General features: G+C 44.5%; 1 protein-coding gene across 5 annotated transcripts in view; it reads right to left on the bottom strand.

Annotated features, from left to right (window-relative positions):
• Positions 1 to 20,154, bottom strand: part of TP53BP1 (tumor protein p53 binding protein 1) — a 34,315-nt gene extending 14,161 nt beyond the window's left edge. For 2 of the 5 annotated variants that reach the window (XM_063347329.1, XM_063347326.1), the window contains exons 1-11: positions 15,252 to 15,538; positions 14,942 to 15,168; positions 14,582 to 14,652; positions 13,789 to 13,947; positions 13,250 to 13,331; positions 12,191 to 12,336; positions 11,088 to 11,208; positions 10,657 to 10,748; positions 9,391 to 9,593; positions 7,112 to 8,351; positions 509 to 628 (exon numbers count right to left, since the gene is read on the bottom strand). In XM_063347329.1, coding sequence (XP_063203399.1) covers positions 509 to 628; positions 7,112 to 8,351; positions 9,391 to 9,593; positions 10,657 to 10,748; positions 11,088 to 11,208; positions 12,191 to 12,336; positions 13,250 to 13,331; positions 13,789 to 13,947; positions 14,582 to 14,652; positions 14,942 to 15,168; positions 15,252 to 15,431 — 2,641 coding nt within the window. In that variant the 5' untranslated portion in view covers positions 15,432 to 15,538. Of the gene's footprint in view, positions 1 to 508; positions 629 to 5,369; positions 5,455 to 7,111; positions 8,352 to 9,390; positions 9,594 to 10,656; positions 10,749 to 11,087; positions 11,209 to 12,190; positions 12,337 to 13,249; positions 13,332 to 13,788; positions 13,948 to 14,581; positions 14,653 to 14,941; positions 15,169 to 15,251; positions 15,539 to 20,045 lie in introns of those variants that run through there. The other 3 variants (XM_063347330.1, XM_063347328.1, XM_063347331.1) reach the window with 3 other exon arrangements.
• Between the last annotated feature and the right edge of the window lie 327 nt (positions 20,155 to 20,481).

The following is a 20,481-nucleotide window of genomic DNA, read 5'->3' as shown; positions in this document are numbered from 1 at the left end:
AGTGGTGGAAATTCCTACCTAGAGTTCTGAAGCATGAAAGTTCTGTAGTACAGATATCATCCTCAGCTTGGGACAGAATATTTTACTATTACCCAAGCAGAAACGCACGCTTCCTTTCATCCAGCAAACGCAGGGTGGTGTTTTGTGAACCCAGCAGAGAAAGTCCTGCTAAAAGATGATGAATACTGGGAACAATCTTCTTTTAGTCTAAGCTCTTTCACTGCTCAGAGGGGTCTTTTGCATTCTTTAATGGAGTTGCATGTGGGAACGCAGTGAGTACAAGGAAGAAACGTTCGATACCACCCCATAGCCAGGGAGCAAACACCTTCACTAGAGACTGAGGAGAGAACATAAGAAGGAAAGCGTGGAGAAGGGACGAGCTCTTCCCAAAGAACAGCAGTGGGTTTTGCCAAGGTAAGTTTGAGTTATCCCATCAGATCCCACATCAAGAATCAAAACTTCCAAACAGGCTTTCACTGCAGAACGGAGCCATTCGGGTCAAACTCACCAATTGGTGTGCTGTGTCTTCTGGGTCCCATTTTAAGCTGCCCAATAAGAGGTGGTGTTATGCTGGTCAGGGGCTGAATGACATCACCCTCCTTTGGCAAAGTAAAATGAAACGGGGTTCCTAGAAGACAGAGAGCGCCAGGATTAGTAATGTGAGGGGACTAGTTTGGTTACAATACCAAAAGGACAGGTTCACTGTCCTGTGGAAACAGGGAAATGCATAACCCTGGTGCTGTCCTGTACAAAACCCCCTGAACAGCTACTGGTTTCAGTAACTGATCTTCCTCATATTTTGTGTGGAAAGTTTCTCTCAGTGAAAATCTGGGCTGCGGTCAACTTGATGCTGCTGTCCCCAGGTGCTAGATAAAAGCGAGACTAAATATCCTGACAAGAACAGGACTTTCACAGAATGCAGCTTTGCTTCAGAAGTGCTCAGGATTTTCCACTGAAAAGGGAGATGAGGCCAGAAGCAGAAACAAAGGCTAGGACAGAAGTGAATTGGCAGAGGTATATGTTGCCTGAATTAATAACCTGAAACTTACACAGAATGATGCTTAGTATCAAACAGCCTTGGGTAAAAGTTTAGCAGATATACTTCAGATAGCCACCTATGAGCCTGAATAATTAGTAGCTGTCAAATAAGGGTTAGGTGATGACAGCAGAAACTTGCCTGGAAAGTAAGTGTGAAGAGAAGTAACAGATACCGCAGTTTCATAACCGGCTGCAGGCTGCCACCAGAAGGGCTGGCCCCGTCCTCCCCAGTACTTCTGCCCCTTCTGGTGCAGTCTCCAGCACGGAGGGTCTGCAGGGCCTCCCAGCCAAGGTAGCCTAACACATCAGGGAAACTGTGCCTTTCTGGATTTACCATGTGCAGAACTTGCAGGATTTAACAGGTAAAACACATTCAAAACATAGTAAAATGCTCCTCCTTTTGCCTCACCCCATACCATTTATTTGCAAACCTTCAACATCGCCCATCAGTAATTTGCAGGCTGCATTCTTTCCAAATTGCACAGAAGTATTTAACAAAACTAACAGAATAACCCTCTCCTCCCCGCACTGAGGTCAAAATAGGTTTTCATAATTTTTCTCACTATCTTTCTTTGTCCCCTTTTCCTAAAACTGTATTTGTTCTTTGGATTTCCTTCAAGATATTACTTGAATAATGCAAGTCACAATTTACACAACTCCCGAATTTTAAGAAGCATGTATTAAAAAAAAGACCCAAAACTAAACAGTATTGGAAAATTGTTAGTTAAGGTCATGAGATCACAAATTCAAGTTACTTGAAGAGCTAGTTCTCAATATTCAGATCCAATTCTTAGTTACAGCCAGATGCAGTGCATCATTCTTCAGTTACACAAGTCGCTGACATATGATTTACACAACTACCTTGTGGCAAATGAAACCGTAAATACATGACAAGGACACGACACCCCCACAGAAAAAAAATCCAACCAGTGAAAAGCTATCTACAGCGCATTTGAAAACTTTCAAAGCCACCACTTGCCCAACTGTCACAAGTTTTAAAGATACGGTTCAGCAACTGCAGTGTCCTTGAGATCAACCTAAGGACTTCAGTGCATTCTTGGTGGGGGGAGGTATTTCACAGTGCAATGTTACTCACCCTTCAGGGGTACACCACATATCGAAAGGCCAACTACCATTCCTCACAAACAGCTTATGAATGCCTGTCATATCTTGACCTACAGGAGATCTCCATTTAAAAAGCCTTTTATTTAAAAACTGAAGTCTTTAGAAACTCCACTGAATTTTGATTGCTTTAGCTACCACAGTCCGTTCTAGCCTACAAATCCCCATTTAGCAGGCTAATAACAAGTGATCAAAAGAATTTATGAAATGATCAGCCTGCACTTTAATAAGAGATAATCTAGTTACTAAACCAACAGATACCATTGGAGAAAGCAAAGAAGCTTTCACACTCACAAGACCTGAAAAAATGCATACGCCTGAAAGCTTAATTGCTTTCACATAACTGCATCAACTGTTGTAAAAACGAAAGAAGGTTAATTCTCTCTACACGCTTTTCTTACGTCCTTAATACCATCACCCTAAAACATTTCCTTTTATCTTTCAGCATCAAAAGACTGGGTCTTTCTTTGGCCCACTTAGTCTCTCTCAAGTTTGCTTAGTGCTAAGGTATCAAAACTTTCATTTGCTCGGGTAATGCTTTCACGGGGAGAGCTGGGTGTCTCTGGCACAGCGCAGATGGCAACCACCAGCATAGCACAAAACTGCACCCTCGCACGGGAAGGAGGCAAAGGAATCTCCCGACTCCGAGTCAAACTAAGTGAAGCAGAGATATCATCCTCTTCTCTAGGTGAAACGATAAGTCCCACTGCCTTTTCTGCATACTGTGGTACTTCTTGCACACTGCTACGACATGGATGGCCAGCCTGCAGCCCACGCAGTTCAAGCGCAGCTCCCTCTGCTCTACCTCTTCTCTCCTACCCATCAGCTCTACAAGGGACGTGGCACATCCGCCGTGGCTCTCAGCCATGTGAACATCTGCAGAGGAGGCCAGCAGTCGTGGACAGCCTGTGCATACAGAAGGGAGGGGAAAAAAACCCCAAACCACCACCCTAAAGAACCCCATGCCTTTTATTCATGAACTTTTGCTTTCTCTTTCTAAACACCCTTTCTTAGCCCTGTTCTTAACTCACTAGCACAACTCTTTAATAGAAGGACAAAAATTACAATAGGTAATTCCTATCTAGCTGTGATATAACTAAAAGACCCCATTAGAAAATAAGAAAATAAGCAACAGCTTTACTTAATCTTCCAGATTAAGAATCATCGCTCTAGCCAGGCCTGAGGCAATGTTAAAAAAATTAAAGAGCTTGACAACACAGCTCTTAATTATTCTAATATAAATACTTTTTATTTAACCTGGTGTGTTTAAACTTCATCATAACTATGTTAACTGCACTGCTTATCTGTTTCTTCTTTATTTTATATTACCAGTAAAAAGAAAATTTTCTGAATAAGGCTTTGTATGCACAAAATTGTGCAATCTACAAAAAAGATTTCACGGACAACCACAACTTCTATAAACTCCATGGAGTCCTAGAAAAAGACTGTATCTTAAGAATACTGTATCTAAAACTTCATAATTCAACCTCACATTAAATAACACTTGAGCTCCTGCAATCTTTGCACCTCCCTAATAGACTCAATAGAAGGGAAATAGATTTTCTGATACTAATAACAAGTTCCTTCATTTTTGCCACATGCCATTTTCTACATAAAATTGAAGTTCTTAAAGTTTTCAGAATTAGGGGTATCAGATGAAACTAATACCCGGTGACACAGAGCTGGTTTTTTACCCAGTATATAATCTAAGCTGACAAACTTCCTAATACAGGAAGCTTTGAAGCCTAAAAGTTTACAGAGCTTCAAAAAAAAAACAAACCCCAAAACCATGCATGGCAATTCCATGGTGGGGGAGAAAAAACACACCTATCCAAGATAACAAAAACCAAAGACTCAGCACGTTCCTAAACCATACTTTCCCTGGCGGTGAACAAAAGACTTCAGAAGTATCTCCCCGCTGCATTTTTGTCCTTATCCTCAGCCATATGCATCTGCCATTCAATACTGGGGGAACTTGTATACCAACTTGGACTGATGCAGTATAACTGCTCTTCTGACTGATGCAGCATCTCAATTCACAGAGACCAGGACTGTCAGTCTTCAGCTCAGAGTTATCACAAAGGCACAATGACCTATTGCAGCCCCTAAGTGGGAAAGATTGAAAAAATCCCACTCCAACAACAACAACAGTGGCAACAGAATAATCTAACACTAACAAAGAAGGCGGTCTTCTTGGTTCACAGAGTATCTCAAAACATGATGATTCAGATTTTGCCTGCAGTCTCCAAAATCTGTCACTGAAGCTTCTTCTTTTTCTAATTTGAAAAATACTGCATGATTCAATTGTACCACTTATAAAGGCTTCCCCTAATATCATTAGAGAGGCAGCCTAGATACAATGTTGCTTTGGATACAATGTTTAGATACATCTAAATAAGGCAAACTAAGAACTTAAATCTGAAATTGATGACACTAATGTCTGGATTGACAAAACAACTCACTGAATTGCCTCCAGCACATTACTTGCTTAGCACCAGTTCCCTAAGCCAACAAAGCCTCTACTGTCAGAGAATGCACTAAATTAAAAAAAAACAAACAAACAAACAAAACAAACCCCAAACCCACACACATTGCATTTTTGGCCAACTGAAATACTTTACTTTCACGCTTAACAATGAAGCGTTTTGCTGTAACGTTCTGAAAGAACATGACGGTCACTAGTTATGGGATGTTAAAGAATGCAAAACCAAAAGAGCTCCCACCATATACCATATACTTAGCTCAAAATAAAGTAACCATTGCAGAAGTTGTTCTCAGATGTCAGTGATATTAAAAAGCTGTGGCCACAAGGATCCATACTCCTTGAAAATAATTTGAACTTTATTGTGCTTTAAAATAGGTCAAGAGATACCTTTAGCAAAGTCTAGTTTGAAAACTGCGATTACCTTTTGCTGGAAGTCTCTCCAAAACTGATGACCTGCAGAAGCATTCAAATCTCTTTTCCACACCTCGCTGTAATCTAACTTCTACAGGTATCAATATTTACCTGTCATTCTTACCTTACAACGTAAGACACTACCTTCATCCTACTTCTTAGCGTCTCGAGATTCTTCTCAACAGCCAATTCCATACTATTAAATGGTTATCTTTCTCAAACTTGTCAGCAAATTATATTAAAAACACACGTATGTATTACGCTCAATCCCTCTTCATCCAAGTCTCCATCTAGCACTTCAAAGTCATCTCACCTACTTCTGTTCAGACATAAAGAAGAAAGCTCTTCATCTTGCTCCTTTTTGAAATCTGCCATTTTGACCTTTCCAAACAGGATCACATGTTCCAGAAGTCAGCACGGTTCAAGGTCACAAGAACTGAAGAAAAGGGGAGGGAACCACATAAGAACAAGCTCTAAAGGCTTTCAGGAAGAAACAGCCAAAGCTGCCATAACTGGCAGTAAGGATCAGTTTGTAACTGGAAAAATTAAACAAGTAGTTCAGAATACAGTAATAAAAAAATATTGGACTTGTGAGACTGATGTGAGAAGTTTTGAAGAAATGTACAGGTCTCGGAAAAAACCCCAAATATAAACCGGCAGAGAAAATAAGGGATGTCCCTCACTGACGAAGAATAGAGAATTATTCAGACTGGTTATTAACTGAGTACATAAAGGAAAAAAAAAGGCGGAGTGTTAGGAAATGTTTTCTTTAAGCAGTGTATCTTACACTAATTTCTCAAAAGGAAAAACTAGAGAACATAATCACTTGAACAAAGCTCTGCAGAACAGACTACAGGGCTATATAACAATACCATGACCTTTGTGTCATAAGAGACATTCTACCTAGCCCACAGTTTTCCAAGTTCCACAAATCAAAATCACAGACTGGTCAATCTGAATCTATCAGATGGTTCACAAACATCTTCCCAGCTAGACATCTCATTTAATTCTCATAGCACTGCACAATTCTATTGATTTTCCATTGCACTCCACTGAAGGACTTAGATAATTCACAGAGCATAAGTTACCTAGCAAAACAGTGTAAAGAGTTAAATAAACCTCTACTAACATACTGGTCTGTTCAGCAGATGTAAAGACAACCATCACCTATTGACAACTACTGTTTTCAGACCCTCAACTTTCATAATCACCAACTTCAGCAGACTTAAAGTCACCTACCGCCATCATAAGAAGGGGGAAACTCTCACTCTCTGCAGTTTAATGAAAGACTACATAGCTCTCAAAAACGTGTACCGTTCAAGGCAAAGCTCTAGTAAAACTTTGTTTTCTATAATTTTCTCATTTGAGGAGTATAGAACTCCATTTTAAAATGAAGCCAACTAAGAGGCAAAAACTCCACAAAACTCAGATATAGCATCCCACATTTCTTGTATAACTACACAACTGCATGTTAAGGGATTTCAACGCATCATGACAATACCTGCTGAGAGACAGCTTACACGCGAGTGAAAAGCCATTCTACTTTAAAACAATCTCAAGATAAATTTGCTGTATGTAGCTCAAAGCTGCTCTACACTCCCCCACAAAGAAAATTCTCCTCTAAGAATGAAAAAAAGAAAAAAAAAAGTAAGGAGACCTACAAGAGGGAAAGTACAGATTACCACACACCCTTTTCCTTTCAAGGACACTACCGTTGCTGCTTCCAGGGGGGAAAAAAAAAGTTACAAACATCCCTGAGTATTGCCAAAGTCACAACATTCTGAGTTCTGAAAGCTGCTCTGCATTTCTGCCATAAAACAGCAAGTGTTAGGAACAAGAATTACCTTATCATTCTTACCTGCAGCAGTGTGACAATGGGGAAAAAAGTAAAGGCATGTTACGCATGTAACACCGTAACTTGTAGTGCTGGTCTGAAGACACCGTTCAACATGCATCCAAGATCAGTGCTCCCTAAAAACACTGAGGATTGTACACAGCTGTCCTTGGCATTATTCAAAATATATACCTGTGAACTACTAACCTAAATTCACTTACCACTGGAAGGGCTGGGGGATTTAGCTGTTGCCTTCTCCGATGGCTGCATCTGCTCTTCTTGCTCCAGGTTCCTCGTCATTACAGTGTCCTCCGCATTCTCTGGCACCCGATTCTCCTGCTGAGTCACCAGCATGTCAACCCCTCTCTCTTGAAGTGGTGACTGATTCCCTATTATCGTTATCTGTCCTAATTCTGAACAACCTGGATGTTTTTTGTCACACAACACCACCTCCGATGGAATGTCACTCTTTAGCTTAGGAAACAAATTGTTGTGCTGTTCCAGAAACTCCCCTACAGAAGGCTTAGATAAAACTTTATTGAGCTTTGGCATGTTTTCCAATGAAGCCTTAAAGGACAGTTTATCCATACTATTTGCGTCTCCAGTGCCAGAAGTACAACCTTTTGAAGTTTCTTTTCCCTGGCTCTCTGGTCCAATCTCTTCTAATTCTTGGGCCTGATCAGACAATTTTTTGCTATTTTTACAAGAATCATCAGCAAATTCCACTTCCATATCTTCATGACACTGTACTTCCCTTTCAAGAATAAGCCTCTGAGAAAGGCACCCAACTTCATCTATTTGCTTCTCTCTTACTTGCAGCTTTTCTTCTTGTTCTTCACATTGAGTCTCAGGAACTGCCTCAGGTTCAGAAGTCTCTTCCAATGGACAATCCTCAGACTGTGCTTCTCTACCCTGAGCATATGACGAAGTCTCAGGCAGACCAGACTGACCTGCAGCAGCCTGACTTCCGGAAATACACTCAATCTCCTGACGAGCTGTAGGAGCTAACGACGCATCTCCTGCTACATCTGCACTAACTAACTGCATTACAGGCTTTCCTGCAGTCTGTAAATCATCCTTTTTTGCTTTTTCACAGTTTTCAGAGAGGGCTTGATCACCTGCATCCAGGCTCAGTTTTATGCTGTCATCCTTCACAGAACAGAGTCTCAAGTTTGAGGCCTCGCATCCAGAAACTCTCTCTACCTGTGTGGTTTCGCTCTCTTGGCCCATATTCAGAGAGCCTGAACTGAGGTCTGTGTTTGTGGGCTGGCTACATTCACTTGCAGAAAGCATCAGCTTACAGGACTCAGGAGGCTGTGACACAGAGTCACCTGTAGGCATCTTTGACAAAGCATCTGTGGAACCAGAGAGATCTCCCGGTAAGCATAAATGGGTTAAAGCACCAGCTTTTTCTTCTCCTTCAGGCTTCTTCTCTGGGCTCTGAGTTGGAATAAAGATATCCTAAAATGAAAAAAGTGTGACATGGAGCATCAGGGCATCCTGGGTAGGACTGTTTATTTGTTATTCCAAGAACGTTACACTGGATTATGGAGCACAGCAAGCTCAGCACAAAGCTACAAATAAAAAAAACCTCCAAACTTCCCCCCCTCCATTTGTATAAGTCATAATTGCCCCGTTCGTGCTGAGAAAAATTATCACCACCCATTACTTTTTAGTACCTCTGTGGCAAAGTCAGACAGAATCCTTGGTACACCTCTCTCACTACCAAATCATGAGGTACAGGTCAAGTATTGCAAATTAGTATCTATTTTTAGTCAAAAAGGTTCTGGGAAGATTCTCTGGAGGAATCTATTATATTAGCATGAAAGCCGCTTTCAACTAAGGAGAAGCCCTGCTTCAACTACTGGTCTCTAGTACAACCTTACTATTTTCTGCCTGAAGTTGATGAAATTTGTAATTTTAAGCTATAAAGCCACCAACTGTCTGCTAAAACCATTTCAACTGTCTGCAATAACTTCCAGAATCAAAAAGCACAAAGGAAACAACAGATAATAAGAATAAGCAACTTGAAAAATGCAGTAAATGAAGTCTAGCCTTGTACAAGAATACAAATGATTCATTACAAAACAGCTTCACTTTCTCTATGACAAATGATGTTAAGGTCTCTCCTGATAAAAGTCTAATTTATGACACAGTTTGAAATGCAGTATGCCCAGTTCAGCATCAGAAAGCAGTAGCCTTTCAAAGAGAGAAAGGAAAAAAAGCAGCACAAAAAAGGCTTCTAGCATAGATTAAAAAGACAACAAATATTATGTTCAGTAACTCACTATGCCCTCTTAAGCTGTTCCACATTTTCTCTGCAGGATAAACTGCCACACAGTATGATCAACATAGAACTGCGACTGGGGGGAACAGGGAAGCTCATGAGATCCAGCTTATTAGGGAAGCTCAACACAGAAGCAGGGAGGTTGACTGAAACACACATCTTCTCCAACAGCGGTATAAAAACCTCTGAAAAGATATCTACATGAGCCCTTACATGAGAGAACTCTGGTTGTGATGGTATAGGAACAGATCCAGGAAAGAAGGCCGGGGCACTCTGGGACACTGGAGTTGAAACCTGTGGTAGGACAAGAGGTCCTGGTGGGACACATGGGATGGCCACCTCCAGTAGCGTATCTCTTCTCTGCTTCTGCATCAGCTCTCTTCCTTCTGCAGGGATAGATACATCCATCTGTTCATCTGGTTTGAAAGAGCAGAAAATACATTACTAGCAAATTCGACCTCTGGTCATACCTAAAGTTTCCATCATTCTATTAAAAGACTTGTCTTCAGTGGTGTATACGACTTTCTCATACTTTAATGGGTGAATCTAAAATCTTCTCTCCAGGTGAATTCTCTTTTTTTTTTGTTCTTTAGGGGGGAGGGAGAGGCGTCATCAACAAAAACATCCCTATCCTTAAAAGTGGGGGGGCGGGGGGAAGGAAGTGTTTTGTTCAGAATTCATATAATTATTTTGCTACAGGTCTAGAACTTCTACAATTAGAAAGAGATATCTGAAATTCATAAAAAACATTTCCCCAAGTTTTTTTTTTTACCCCTTTTGCTATCTTCATTAAAATGCAATCAGATTCAGACCCTGACTAACAAAATATCTATTCTAAAAGTATTTCATATTTTGTAACAGGAATCTCACAGAAAAGCATGTTGATTTTGTACCATATTAAAAGTCTGCATAGATGGATATCTTATCCCTGATGGCAAATGGGTACTTAGAGAAAACGTATAAGAATCGAGGTATCATATAGAACAATCCCTCTTTGGAATGGTGTTCCAGAATAAACACATACAACGTACAAAAACTCTTTAAAATATTGTCCAAGTCATCCAAGTTAAAGTAAAATAACTACTATGATGCAGTCCTCCTCTGTCCTTTCTATTGCCCCAACAGCATACACTTAATACAGATACCTGATGCCTGCCTATAGCAAGAATGGCTTGTCCCTAAGAAAGAAGGACAATTGCAAGCAGCAATTTGTACCCCATACTAAGGGCTTCCCATCTTTCAAGTGAAGGGGAGCTAGGCGACAGTACTAATTTTAGTATGATAGCTATGCAGAAAAACATTGACAGCACATCAGCATCTGACTCAAATACAGATCTCTCTTCACCTAACTCTTTCAGTGTTCTCAATCCTGCTTTACTCTTTAAATATAATTTTAGCAGGTTTTGAAAAGGCTGCACGCTTAGACTAAACCACAGGGCAGAGAAACACAACCACAGACCCATATGCAGAAAATTTTACCTTTTGCTTGCTCCTGTTCAGTAGGACTGCTGGGGACAAGTGCATTGCATCCAAAGGCAACAGGGGCAGGAGCAACTAGGCCCGAAGAGACACTGCAGACCGAGAAAAAGGGAACATGGAAAAGAAGAGAATGCATCACCAGAAAATGCACTAACTTCTCCCCAAATGTAGCTCCAGCTTGCCACAACAGGAGCCTTCTCATAAAAGGAGAGTGTCAGGTGTTCACCAGCAAGGGACTGGGGAAATGGCCATTGACCACATGGGCATCATGAGTTCATTTCATCGCAAAATAAAGGCATGCTCCTCTCACAGTGCAAAATTGAAACACTGATTGCTTAAAAGCAGGCACAAGCCTGAGAATAAAGAAAAGAATGGTGGAAACGCAGTATTGCAGTGAGGCTATTGCAATAGTTTGGGGACTTTTTGCTTACATGGAATGACTTTCCTGTACAAGGGATCCCTGTCCAGAGAGCTGCAGCAGTTGCAGGCTGCGGGCAGGGGTGCACGCCAGAGAACTTCCCTCTTCCACCTTGGTAATCAGACAGCTGCTCCCTGCAGCGGTTTTGAATAAAAGGAAATGGGATTAGGAATTTGGCCAATAACCAAGCTCATCAGAAAATTCTGAGGAATGATACTGACGCTCTGCACAGTTACTTCTCAGGTAGGCAAGGACAAGCTGCTTTTCACACAGACTTGGAGAAGGACTGCACACGAGAGTTCAGTATGTGAAATGTGAGCATAACATAGTTAAGATGAAAGAGATAGGTTTGTACCTATAGAATAGATTTTTATAAGGCCAGACTGTACAGGTCTTCCTACTTGGGAATTTTAAAAGAAAAATCCCCAATGACTCTGATATCGGCACATTTGATCCAGCACTGGAATGCAAATACAGGCAAGGTTCTTACAAGACAAGACACCTCGCATTGATCACTGACTCAGTGCGAGCAGGGGGTTGTTACCAAACCTTCTGGATACAGAGGGCTCATGCACAAGATCATAGTGGTTGTGCAGAAATTAAAACTAAACAAAAAGCCTAAAGTGAGACTTAATTTAGCTCATGCTCTATAAACTGTAACAAAGTTGCCTTTCAAAACTTTATTTTCTAGGCCTTTCACTATTAAGATTGTTAAGAACCTTCCTATTTCTTTATTAGCCTTTCAGTTGTGGATACCAAAACCAGACACAGACATCCTCATAGCAAGACATACAGTGATGACTTCTCTCCTGATCCTATGTCACGTAATCTCTTCTCTTACAGGGAAGGAACATTAACCTAAATGACAACTAAGACTGACCAAAACCGTGGTACGAAGACTTTGATTGCAGGATCCTGTCCTATCCCAAATAAGAAGGCCAACTCAGAGGAGTGAGGTGGAATGTTTTGCCAAAGTTACCCAGCATAAGAAAGTCTACATTTGCCTACGCTATTTATCCACACTTTAAAACACTACGTGCCTAAAAAGATCACGTAGGGATAATGATTACGATGATCCCTGAGATGGACATTTTGGCTCTGCTTGTCTATTGTTACCTGTTGCATTGTTCTCAGGAAACATCTCTTCCTGACTTGACAAGATATCCGACTCCTCTTGACCAGAATCAAGGGGTTTCTCAGTTTCAGTGGGATCACAGACAGGCATTTGTTTCCTGGTATCGTCTTCTGCTTCCTGTAGAGTTCTGGAAAAGCAAGACAGTCACTGACCTGAAAAATTCCAAGTATGAAGTAATACTGCAACATTGTAAAGAAAATTTATCGGCACAGATGAAAGGTATTCACTTGTGTATCCCTCAGAAAAAAAAAAAAGGAATAAAAAAAGAAAAAAGAGAATAACGGAAACAGACTTCTCTCCTGATAAAATAACATGTTCATGCCTGACAAGTTACATTTTCAGAGTTGTTTTGTAAGTTTTCTGACAATCTAAGTGATGCTTAAATGGCATGCGGATTGTTCTACTGACTTCTATGTAATGTGGTTTCTAGGAATTTCATTTCACCTCCTTTTTAATATCGATTTGCGGCAGAATATAACACTACAAGATGAGCTAAATATTATTCTATCCGGCATAAAAGATATATAGAGAGTTTTCAACAAACTGCAGTTTCACATTTAAAAATAATTACAACTATAAAGCACACAATAGCAAATACTCAAAAGCATCCTGGAACAGCACCGCTTAGCCTCTAGATTTCTCCTGTGAGACCAAAGCCCATGCTGCAGTGGTTACGTTAGTTTGAAATAACTTCCGTGACTTAAACCAAATTATTAATTTTAATAGATTCCAGTCATTTAACTTTAAGAAATTTATTAGTGTATTTTATTATCCAGTGTACTGTCCCTGAAACATAAACCTATTGATGTCTTTGTGCGTAAGAGTTTAACACCACCTCTTTTCTCAGCTAGGAATGGCGAAAGCACTCCTTAGTCAGCACTGATGCGAAAAGGTCTTAGCAATACTTCATCTTTCCCTTCACTTTTCTCTGTTGCCTTGAAGCCTGAGCCTTCCTACAACTAAATATCTAGTAAAAAAAAGACACAGATCAACTTCCAGAATGTCAGCGACAGACCTACAAAGAACATGGACCGGTTTACCTTTCAGACTTCTCTGGCTGGCCTTCCGAGGAAGTATGTGCTTCTGGCCTGGAGGCAGTTTCCATGCTCTCCCCACGCAGTTCTAGCAAGAGAGAGAAAAAAAATAATATGTTACTCAGGTCACCTGAATTAATATACAAAGAGAAGAAAGCATAGTTCTGTAAATTACACAAATAACAAGACAAGCTTTAAGTGGAAAAAAAAAACCCTGATCTTGAACTACCAACGATAACAGCAACAAAAAAGGACAGGATGAGGTTTTTACCAGGGAGGGAATTAATTATGAGATTGCCTGAATATTCTGGAAATAAATTAGGAAAAAGAGGTGCATGAATCAATGACAGCACATGGACAAGAAAACAAAGGAACTAGCCCCAAGAAAAGAGAAGGCAAAGTTCTTTTCAACTACCGCTGTGAACTCATTTCTGAAAACTATTAATACTGCATTTCCTGTCAAAGAAACATAACATCCATGATTTCAAGAAACCAGAGAGAATTGACAGTGCAACAAAAGGACATCTAAGGTCATTTTCACATACCATCTTTAGATTCTTTCTTCACAAGTGCGGAAGAAGGGACAGCAGCTGCAGAGTGAAACTGGTGCCTGGCATCTCCTTCATTGGGCACAAAGTCACTCTCAAAGTCCTGGCTCTGTGAGAGCTCTAGAGCTCCAAACTGCAGCTGCGACATGCCTGTATCTAACACCAAACATCCATAACTTATATGTATATATACACACACCGAAGAAAAATATAAAAACAATAATCAAAGAGCCATCTTTCACTTTACAAGGGCAAAAGATACACCCTCTAACAAGAAAAGTATTTAGGCTGTTGCTGAAACACTGAATAAACTAACAGACTCTGATCTCAGCTGAACTAATTAAAAATATAGTAACAGAACAGGGACAGTGGCCATTAATTCAGAAACTAGTGTTAATTAGTAAGGTCTTATGTAATGCCATTAGGTACTGCAGTAGGTTTGGATTCTGTGATGAGAAAACAATCCTGATAATACACATCCTGTGCCTGAAAGGCCTTTGATGACAACAACCATTATGCCAGAGGTTCTTCACTCTGCCGCAAAAAGGCTCCATCTGCTAACGGTCACAATGCATCGACACCTCTTCTAAGCTGTCTCCTGTCTCCAAGATCCTTGTTAGCAATGATATGAAATCACCAGGTTTTTTCCAAGCGCTAAAGCATCCAAAGCAACTTCTGGAAAAAGACACCAATTTCTGACCGGTTCTAACCGGCACAACTACCCCTAGTGAGATAACCCACGCAGCCGACCTTCACAGCCCCGGTAAGAGACCCGAAAGGGAGACGTTACCTTCCACGCACGGCGAGGCGGCACAGTCCTCGACATCACCTTCGCCTCTTTCTCCAGCCTTTCCAAGGGCGCTGCAACAGACACACGCGTTCCCCTCGCCCTGGGCTCTCCCGCAGGCTGCCTTCCCGCGGCCGCCCCCTGTCCCGCGGGGCTGCGCTCGGCCGACCGCCCCCCAGCCCGACCAGCCGCCCCCCGGCCCTCCGAACCGGGCCCCGCCGCCGGCCGGGCCACCTACAACGGGCCGTGGCGCCCGAGCCCACACCCAGCCCGTGGTTCCAGCCCGCCCTCGGCGCGGGCCGGCGGCTCCGCAGGGCGAGAAGGCCCCGGGATGGCGGCGGCCGCCGCGGCCCTGCCACGCACCTGCTCTCCCCGCCGGGCGGTGGCTCCTCCTCAGCGACGCGGCCCCGCGGGCCGGCGGCCTCCGGGCAGGCGGGGCTCTCCATCGGCCCTTCAAGCACGGCGCCGTTAGCGCTGCCGCGGTCCCCGCGCCCGCCGCCGCCCCGCGCCCAGCCTTCACCTGCGGGCCGCTCCCGCGCCGCCCCGCCGCCCGCGGGTGCGCGGCTGCCGGCGAGGACGCGGACGATCTCCTGCAAGACAGAGAGACGGGCTGCGTCAGGGCCGCGCCTGTTGGGCCGGGCCGGGCCACGCCACCCCCGCGCCGGGCGCTCACCAGCACGGGGCTGGGACTCCGCCGGGCCGGCAGCCGGCGGGCCAGCAGGCCGAGGCAGGCCTGCTCCGCGTCCGCCTCCGCGCCCGCGCTCTCGGGCTGCGAGTCCTCCACAATGAGGCGGGGCGTGCCCTGCTGCGAGAGGCCGGGGTCCAGAGGGCTGCCGTTACCGCCGCGCTCCATGCAGACCGCCGCGCCCGCCCCGGCCCTACACCGCGCGCCCGCCGCCCCGCGCCGCGCTTCCCGCGGCCGCCATCTTGCAGCGCCCCGATTGGCGGCGCTCGACCCGCCCGCCCCGCCGTTACCAGGGAGACGCCGGCGCGCGCGCCGCGGGGCGGGGCGGCGCCGGGACTGGCGGCAGCGGGCTCCGCACCGGGAGCGGTAACGGCGGCGGCGGCCCCGGCCCTGGCCCTGCGCCGTCTCCTTCGGCGAGGGGAGGCGCCCGCGCGGCCTCTCCGGGGGAGAGGGGCCGGGCCCGGAGGGGCGAAAGGGCGAGTGGGTCACGGGCTGAGGGGTCAGGGGGCGAGGGGTGACAGCCCGAGGGCCTCAGCGCGGTGCCCCACCAACCCCCTTTCCATCAAAGGCACAAGACACCCTCCCGGCTCCAGCTCCAAACTGAACTGTTTATCCCGGACAACGCCAGCCTCGTACGTTGATTTTTAGGTATCACAGGAAAGTGAAAGCTGATTAATTTCCCCGTGTTTGTATTAATAAACAGCAGTTATTGAAGAAGTCTTGTGCACAAATTGTGACTGTATTGTTGTCTTTCAGCATTAAGGTTTTGCCTAGAAACTAGTTAGCTTGAATAGACTAATTTAAAACTGCTTTTGCAAGTTCTCTTTTTTACAGATGAGAATTCTATATTATTTATTTAAAAACCTGTTGTAGAACCAAAAATGCAGAAGACTGAAAAAATGATACCTGGTCTGGAAGAAACTGTTATTATGCAAAGTTATAGACAAAAGGCTGTTCATAGAGAAACACTAAATACAAGTTTGTGTCAACAGTTTTTGTGTGTAATGTGGAATCCAAGTTTGCACGTGCACGTTAAGAACACTAAACCGGCTGTAAGTATTTACAGGTCCTACACAGGAAGGATGCTTTAACAGGAGGTTGTTCAGCTCCCAGAAGGTGCTTCTTCAGCACATTTCAAGCTGTATTATTGAAAAGTTTCTCTGGTATGCTAGTTTCAAAAAATACATACAGCTTCAGGTATTGACTGAAATGTGCCCCAACGCCAAAGAACACCACAAGGCCTGTGACCACTAATTCCTTCTGAAAGGTGATGTTCACAGGCTTTTGCTAGCTGTCTGGGGAAGCCAGATTTCACGTTCACAAAATACTTTATCCCAGGGAATGGAAAGCTTTATCCCAGGGACTCGGACCGTGAGGGGACAGTCGTCAGTCTACGATCCTCACGTGTCCCAGAGGTTTTAGAACGGGCTCTTGCAGTTGTTCAGTTCCCTTCAAGCAGAATTCTGCTTCCATCAGAATGAGAGCATGCCAAATGGTCTTCCTCTATGCTTACTCTCAGAATCAAATAAAATATAAAATTCCTCTTTTTTCTTATTTTGACAAATAAGATAAAAATAAGTAAAGCCATGTTCTAAACACAAGTATAGCAAGAGCCCTCATTTTTTAAGCCAGTTTATGGTATTCCACCACCGATCCTTGCTGGACTTACTAGTGGGTTTCCAAGCTTGCTGCTGTTTTCCCCTTAAGCGTGTGAAAATAAACTTCTCTTATTGACAGAACATTAAACAGCTATATCCTTCCTCACATTTATCTTTTACACTTTAACCCTGCCAGCACCTCTTCTTTATTAGCTTCTCCTAGAGAGTACAGGTTCCTCATTAGTGCATTTGAAATGCCTACCTAAACCAAGCCCTTCTGCAAACGCTGGATTTTCGTCTGGAGGTGTTTTTACAATAGATACGGTCAGCTACGAACTGTGGGGGGAGGGAAAAACAAAACGCTCGTGTTTATAACATGAGAAGTATGTGCAAGTGGGCAGACATTGGCCATGCAGAATGTATCTTTGGGAAGAAAATAAAGACAACAGAAAAACAATGTATTTTGAGGAGCGGACATCAATAAACAGATAACTGGAGGCACAAGAAGCGCTACAAAGAGATGGCAGCTTCTTTACTACAGGCACAAGTGCAAACTATCTTAATGCAAAGAAAGGATAAGAAATGTAATAGGAGAAGGTGATTTGATTCAGGTGTGACAAGAAAACACAGGAAAGGAAACAAGCAAATCAGAACTGTATCAGCTTTCTTAAAGGATCAGTATAAAAGAACGGCAGAAGCATACAAGGACAAAAATTAAAAAGGCCCGAGATATCAAAAGCAACTAGAAAACAATCTATAGACACACTGGCAGGAAAACAGCGATGGCAAGAACTGTGGGGCTGCTGTTCAGAGGGAACGCTGCTGGGCAGCTAACGTCAAGAAGGCAGAGGCATTTACTGTTCTTCTCTGAAAAGGTTATCCAAAAATGGGAGGGAGCTCAGTTAAACAACAAAGGGCAAGATTTCAGCCTTGAAACAAGGCTGAAACAGGTTAAAGAGGCTTATCTAAGCCAGATGTTTTAAAAACTGTTGAGTCTAGACTTCTTCCCAAAAGATCTTGTCTGAGAAGTGTCAGCAGTTACTTTTCAAAACTCCTGGAGGATAATGAGGTACCTGAGGACTAGAAGTGGCAAATGTGCCATCACCCTTTCTCAAAATGCCCTTCAAATCCTTGAAGCCTTTCATAACAAATCATCAAACAAACTACCAGTTTGTATCTAGGAGATAACATGGAGAGGAGTTAGCAGCCAACACGGATCTGTAAAGACAAGGCACACAACATCCATCTGATTTCTTCTCATGTCAGAGCAACAGGCCTTGTGGACAGAAAAAAAGTGGCAGAACAGCAGTTTTACTATAGCGAGATTTTGAGCAGTATCTGGATGGGGTTCTCATAAGCAAATGAGGGAAGCATAGCTGTGATGAAATTTCAGTAAGGTAAGTAAAAAATCCTGTTGAATATCCATCCCCAGAAAGTAAGCATCATCAGTTCTATGTCAAAACAAGTGAGGGTCCACACATCGATGTGCTATTCCTGTTCTGTCCACTGTTTTCGTTAAGCACCTTGGTCACAAAATAAGGAGTACACTTATTAAACCCACACGTCATCTGAAACTGAGAGGGACTGCAAGTAGCTGAAGAAAAATTTTTAAAAATGGTCTGAAAACCAGACAAAGTACAATGCAGATAAGACCAATATTCTGCAGAAGGAAAGAAATGACTGCACAACTTCAGGATGGGGCTGCTGGGGTACAAGGCATCACTGTAAAATAAAGCAGTCGGGGGTCATCGTGCCTGACAAACTAATCTCCAGTCAGTGTTGCGCTGCTGACACAGGAAAAGGTGCAAACAGCAAGTGTTATACTTACGTATAGTACGCAGGTATGTTAGAAGTGTGAAATAACACTTGTGCTCTACACTGGCAAGGCCTGAGCTGAGCACTACGTCTAGTGAGAAGTGGCAAAGGAACTGGCTATCATTTCAAATGGAAACAAGTCGATGGCAAATAATTTGGTTTTCACATTCAAAGTTTAGAGGACAACTGCAAATTTGTTTACATAAATTGTAAAGAGGTTCAAATTAAAGACACAGCAGAAAGAAGCAAAAATACTTCAAAAGTAAGGCTAATTAAGCTCTGAAGATTACGCAGTCTTTAACAGTTAAGAGTTTCTTTTTTTTTTTTTTTTTTTGAAGTAGTAACAAACAGGCAAAGTTGATCTTGGTCTGAAACAGGAAGCGGGACTAAACATCTCCAGGATTCCCTTCCAGTCTCATTTTTCTACAATTCAATACATTTGCGTGAACCTGTGTAGGACAAAATTGAGAGCTCAGTCCAGGCAGTCAAACTAGAAAATGCCAAATCTGCATCTGAATTTTAAACCTGATTGTACATTTTTTTGCTGGTAAATCTGTAATCTAATTTTTTCCCATTTTTTTAATGCTATGAAAAAAGCATCCTGCTTTCCTTACAACGTGTAAACCTTTGATCTAAATATCCCCCTCAGCCTGCAGACTGCCTTTTTTCCTGAGTCTTATGATAAATTACAAACAGGGTGTGTCCATATTTACTCAAGAAAGAGCATAAAAGAGCAAAATCAATCTTTGCTTCCTTTCCCTTCAAACAAAACAGCAGGACTGCGAGGACTCACGCTCATTTCTTCCCCTGCGAACCCGCGCTCTCTCCGTGCGGCCCCAGCCCCCTCTTCAAACCAGGACGGTTTTCACGTGAAAAGCACCGAATCCCAGACGCCGCCTTCACGTGGGGATTAGACGCCTGAACTGAGACACCGAGCAAGGCAGCTAAACTTGCTGAAGGAGCAAAGATGCTACTCGTCCGTGAACGCCCGCGTTTAAGCGCTGTCCTGCGTTACCGCCCCGGTGCCGGGCACGGCGGACGCACCTGGCGACGCCCCGGGGGCTTCCGCCCGCGCCGCCCCTGCGCTGCCCGCCGGGGACGAACGCACGCGGCGAGCACCCCCCGGGCTGCGGCGGCTCCGGGGAGCGCTGCCCTCGCCCGCCGACATCCCCCGCCCGCGGGCGGCCTCAGCCCCGGCCCCGGCCAGACCCCGGCCCAGCGCCTCGCCCCCGCGCTCCCACCGGGCCCGGGCCCCGCCAGTGCGGCGACCCCGCGGCGGCTCCCGGACTGGGGCCGCACCCCGGCCGCCTCCCGGGTCGGTCTCCGCCGGGCGGAGGAGAGCGGACGGGGCGGCCGCGGGCGGATTTACCTGCTCTCGGCCGGCGACCGGGGACAGGGGCGCCGGAGCCGCCCCGTGACATCAGGCAGGCGGCGACGGGCCGGGACCCGCCTCTACCCGCCCCGCCCCGCCCCGCCCCGCCCCGCCCCGCCCCGCCCCGCTCCGCCCCGCGCCGGGGGCCGGGACCGGGGTCGGGGCCGGGGAGCGGGGCCGGCCCCGCGGCTTTTCTCGGGGCTTTTCCCGGAGGAATCTCCTACACCGGGCGGTGGTTCGTTCGTGACGCCGTAAGGTGCCCGTGGTCCTTGACAGCTCCCCGGTTTTAAATAAACACCGGTTTCTTAGATGAGGTTTGGCTGCGAAAAGATGGGGAACCCTTGCTCTGGCATGCAGCTCCAGAAAGCAGCTGGCTAACGTGTGCCTTACGAACTTACTGTCCTTCTGTGGCAAGATTACCATTACCAGCAGA

This window comes from Chroicocephalus ridibundus, chromosome 9 (genome assembly GCF_963924245.1).
Source record: "Chroicocephalus ridibundus chromosome 9, bChrRid1.1, whole genome shotgun sequence".
Classification (NCBI taxonomy): domain Eukaryota; kingdom Metazoa; phylum Chordata; class Aves; order Charadriiformes; family Laridae; genus Chroicocephalus; species Chroicocephalus ridibundus.
The sequence above is the reverse complement of the archived record's forward strand: the minus strand, read 5'-3'. Positions and strand labels throughout refer to the sequence as shown.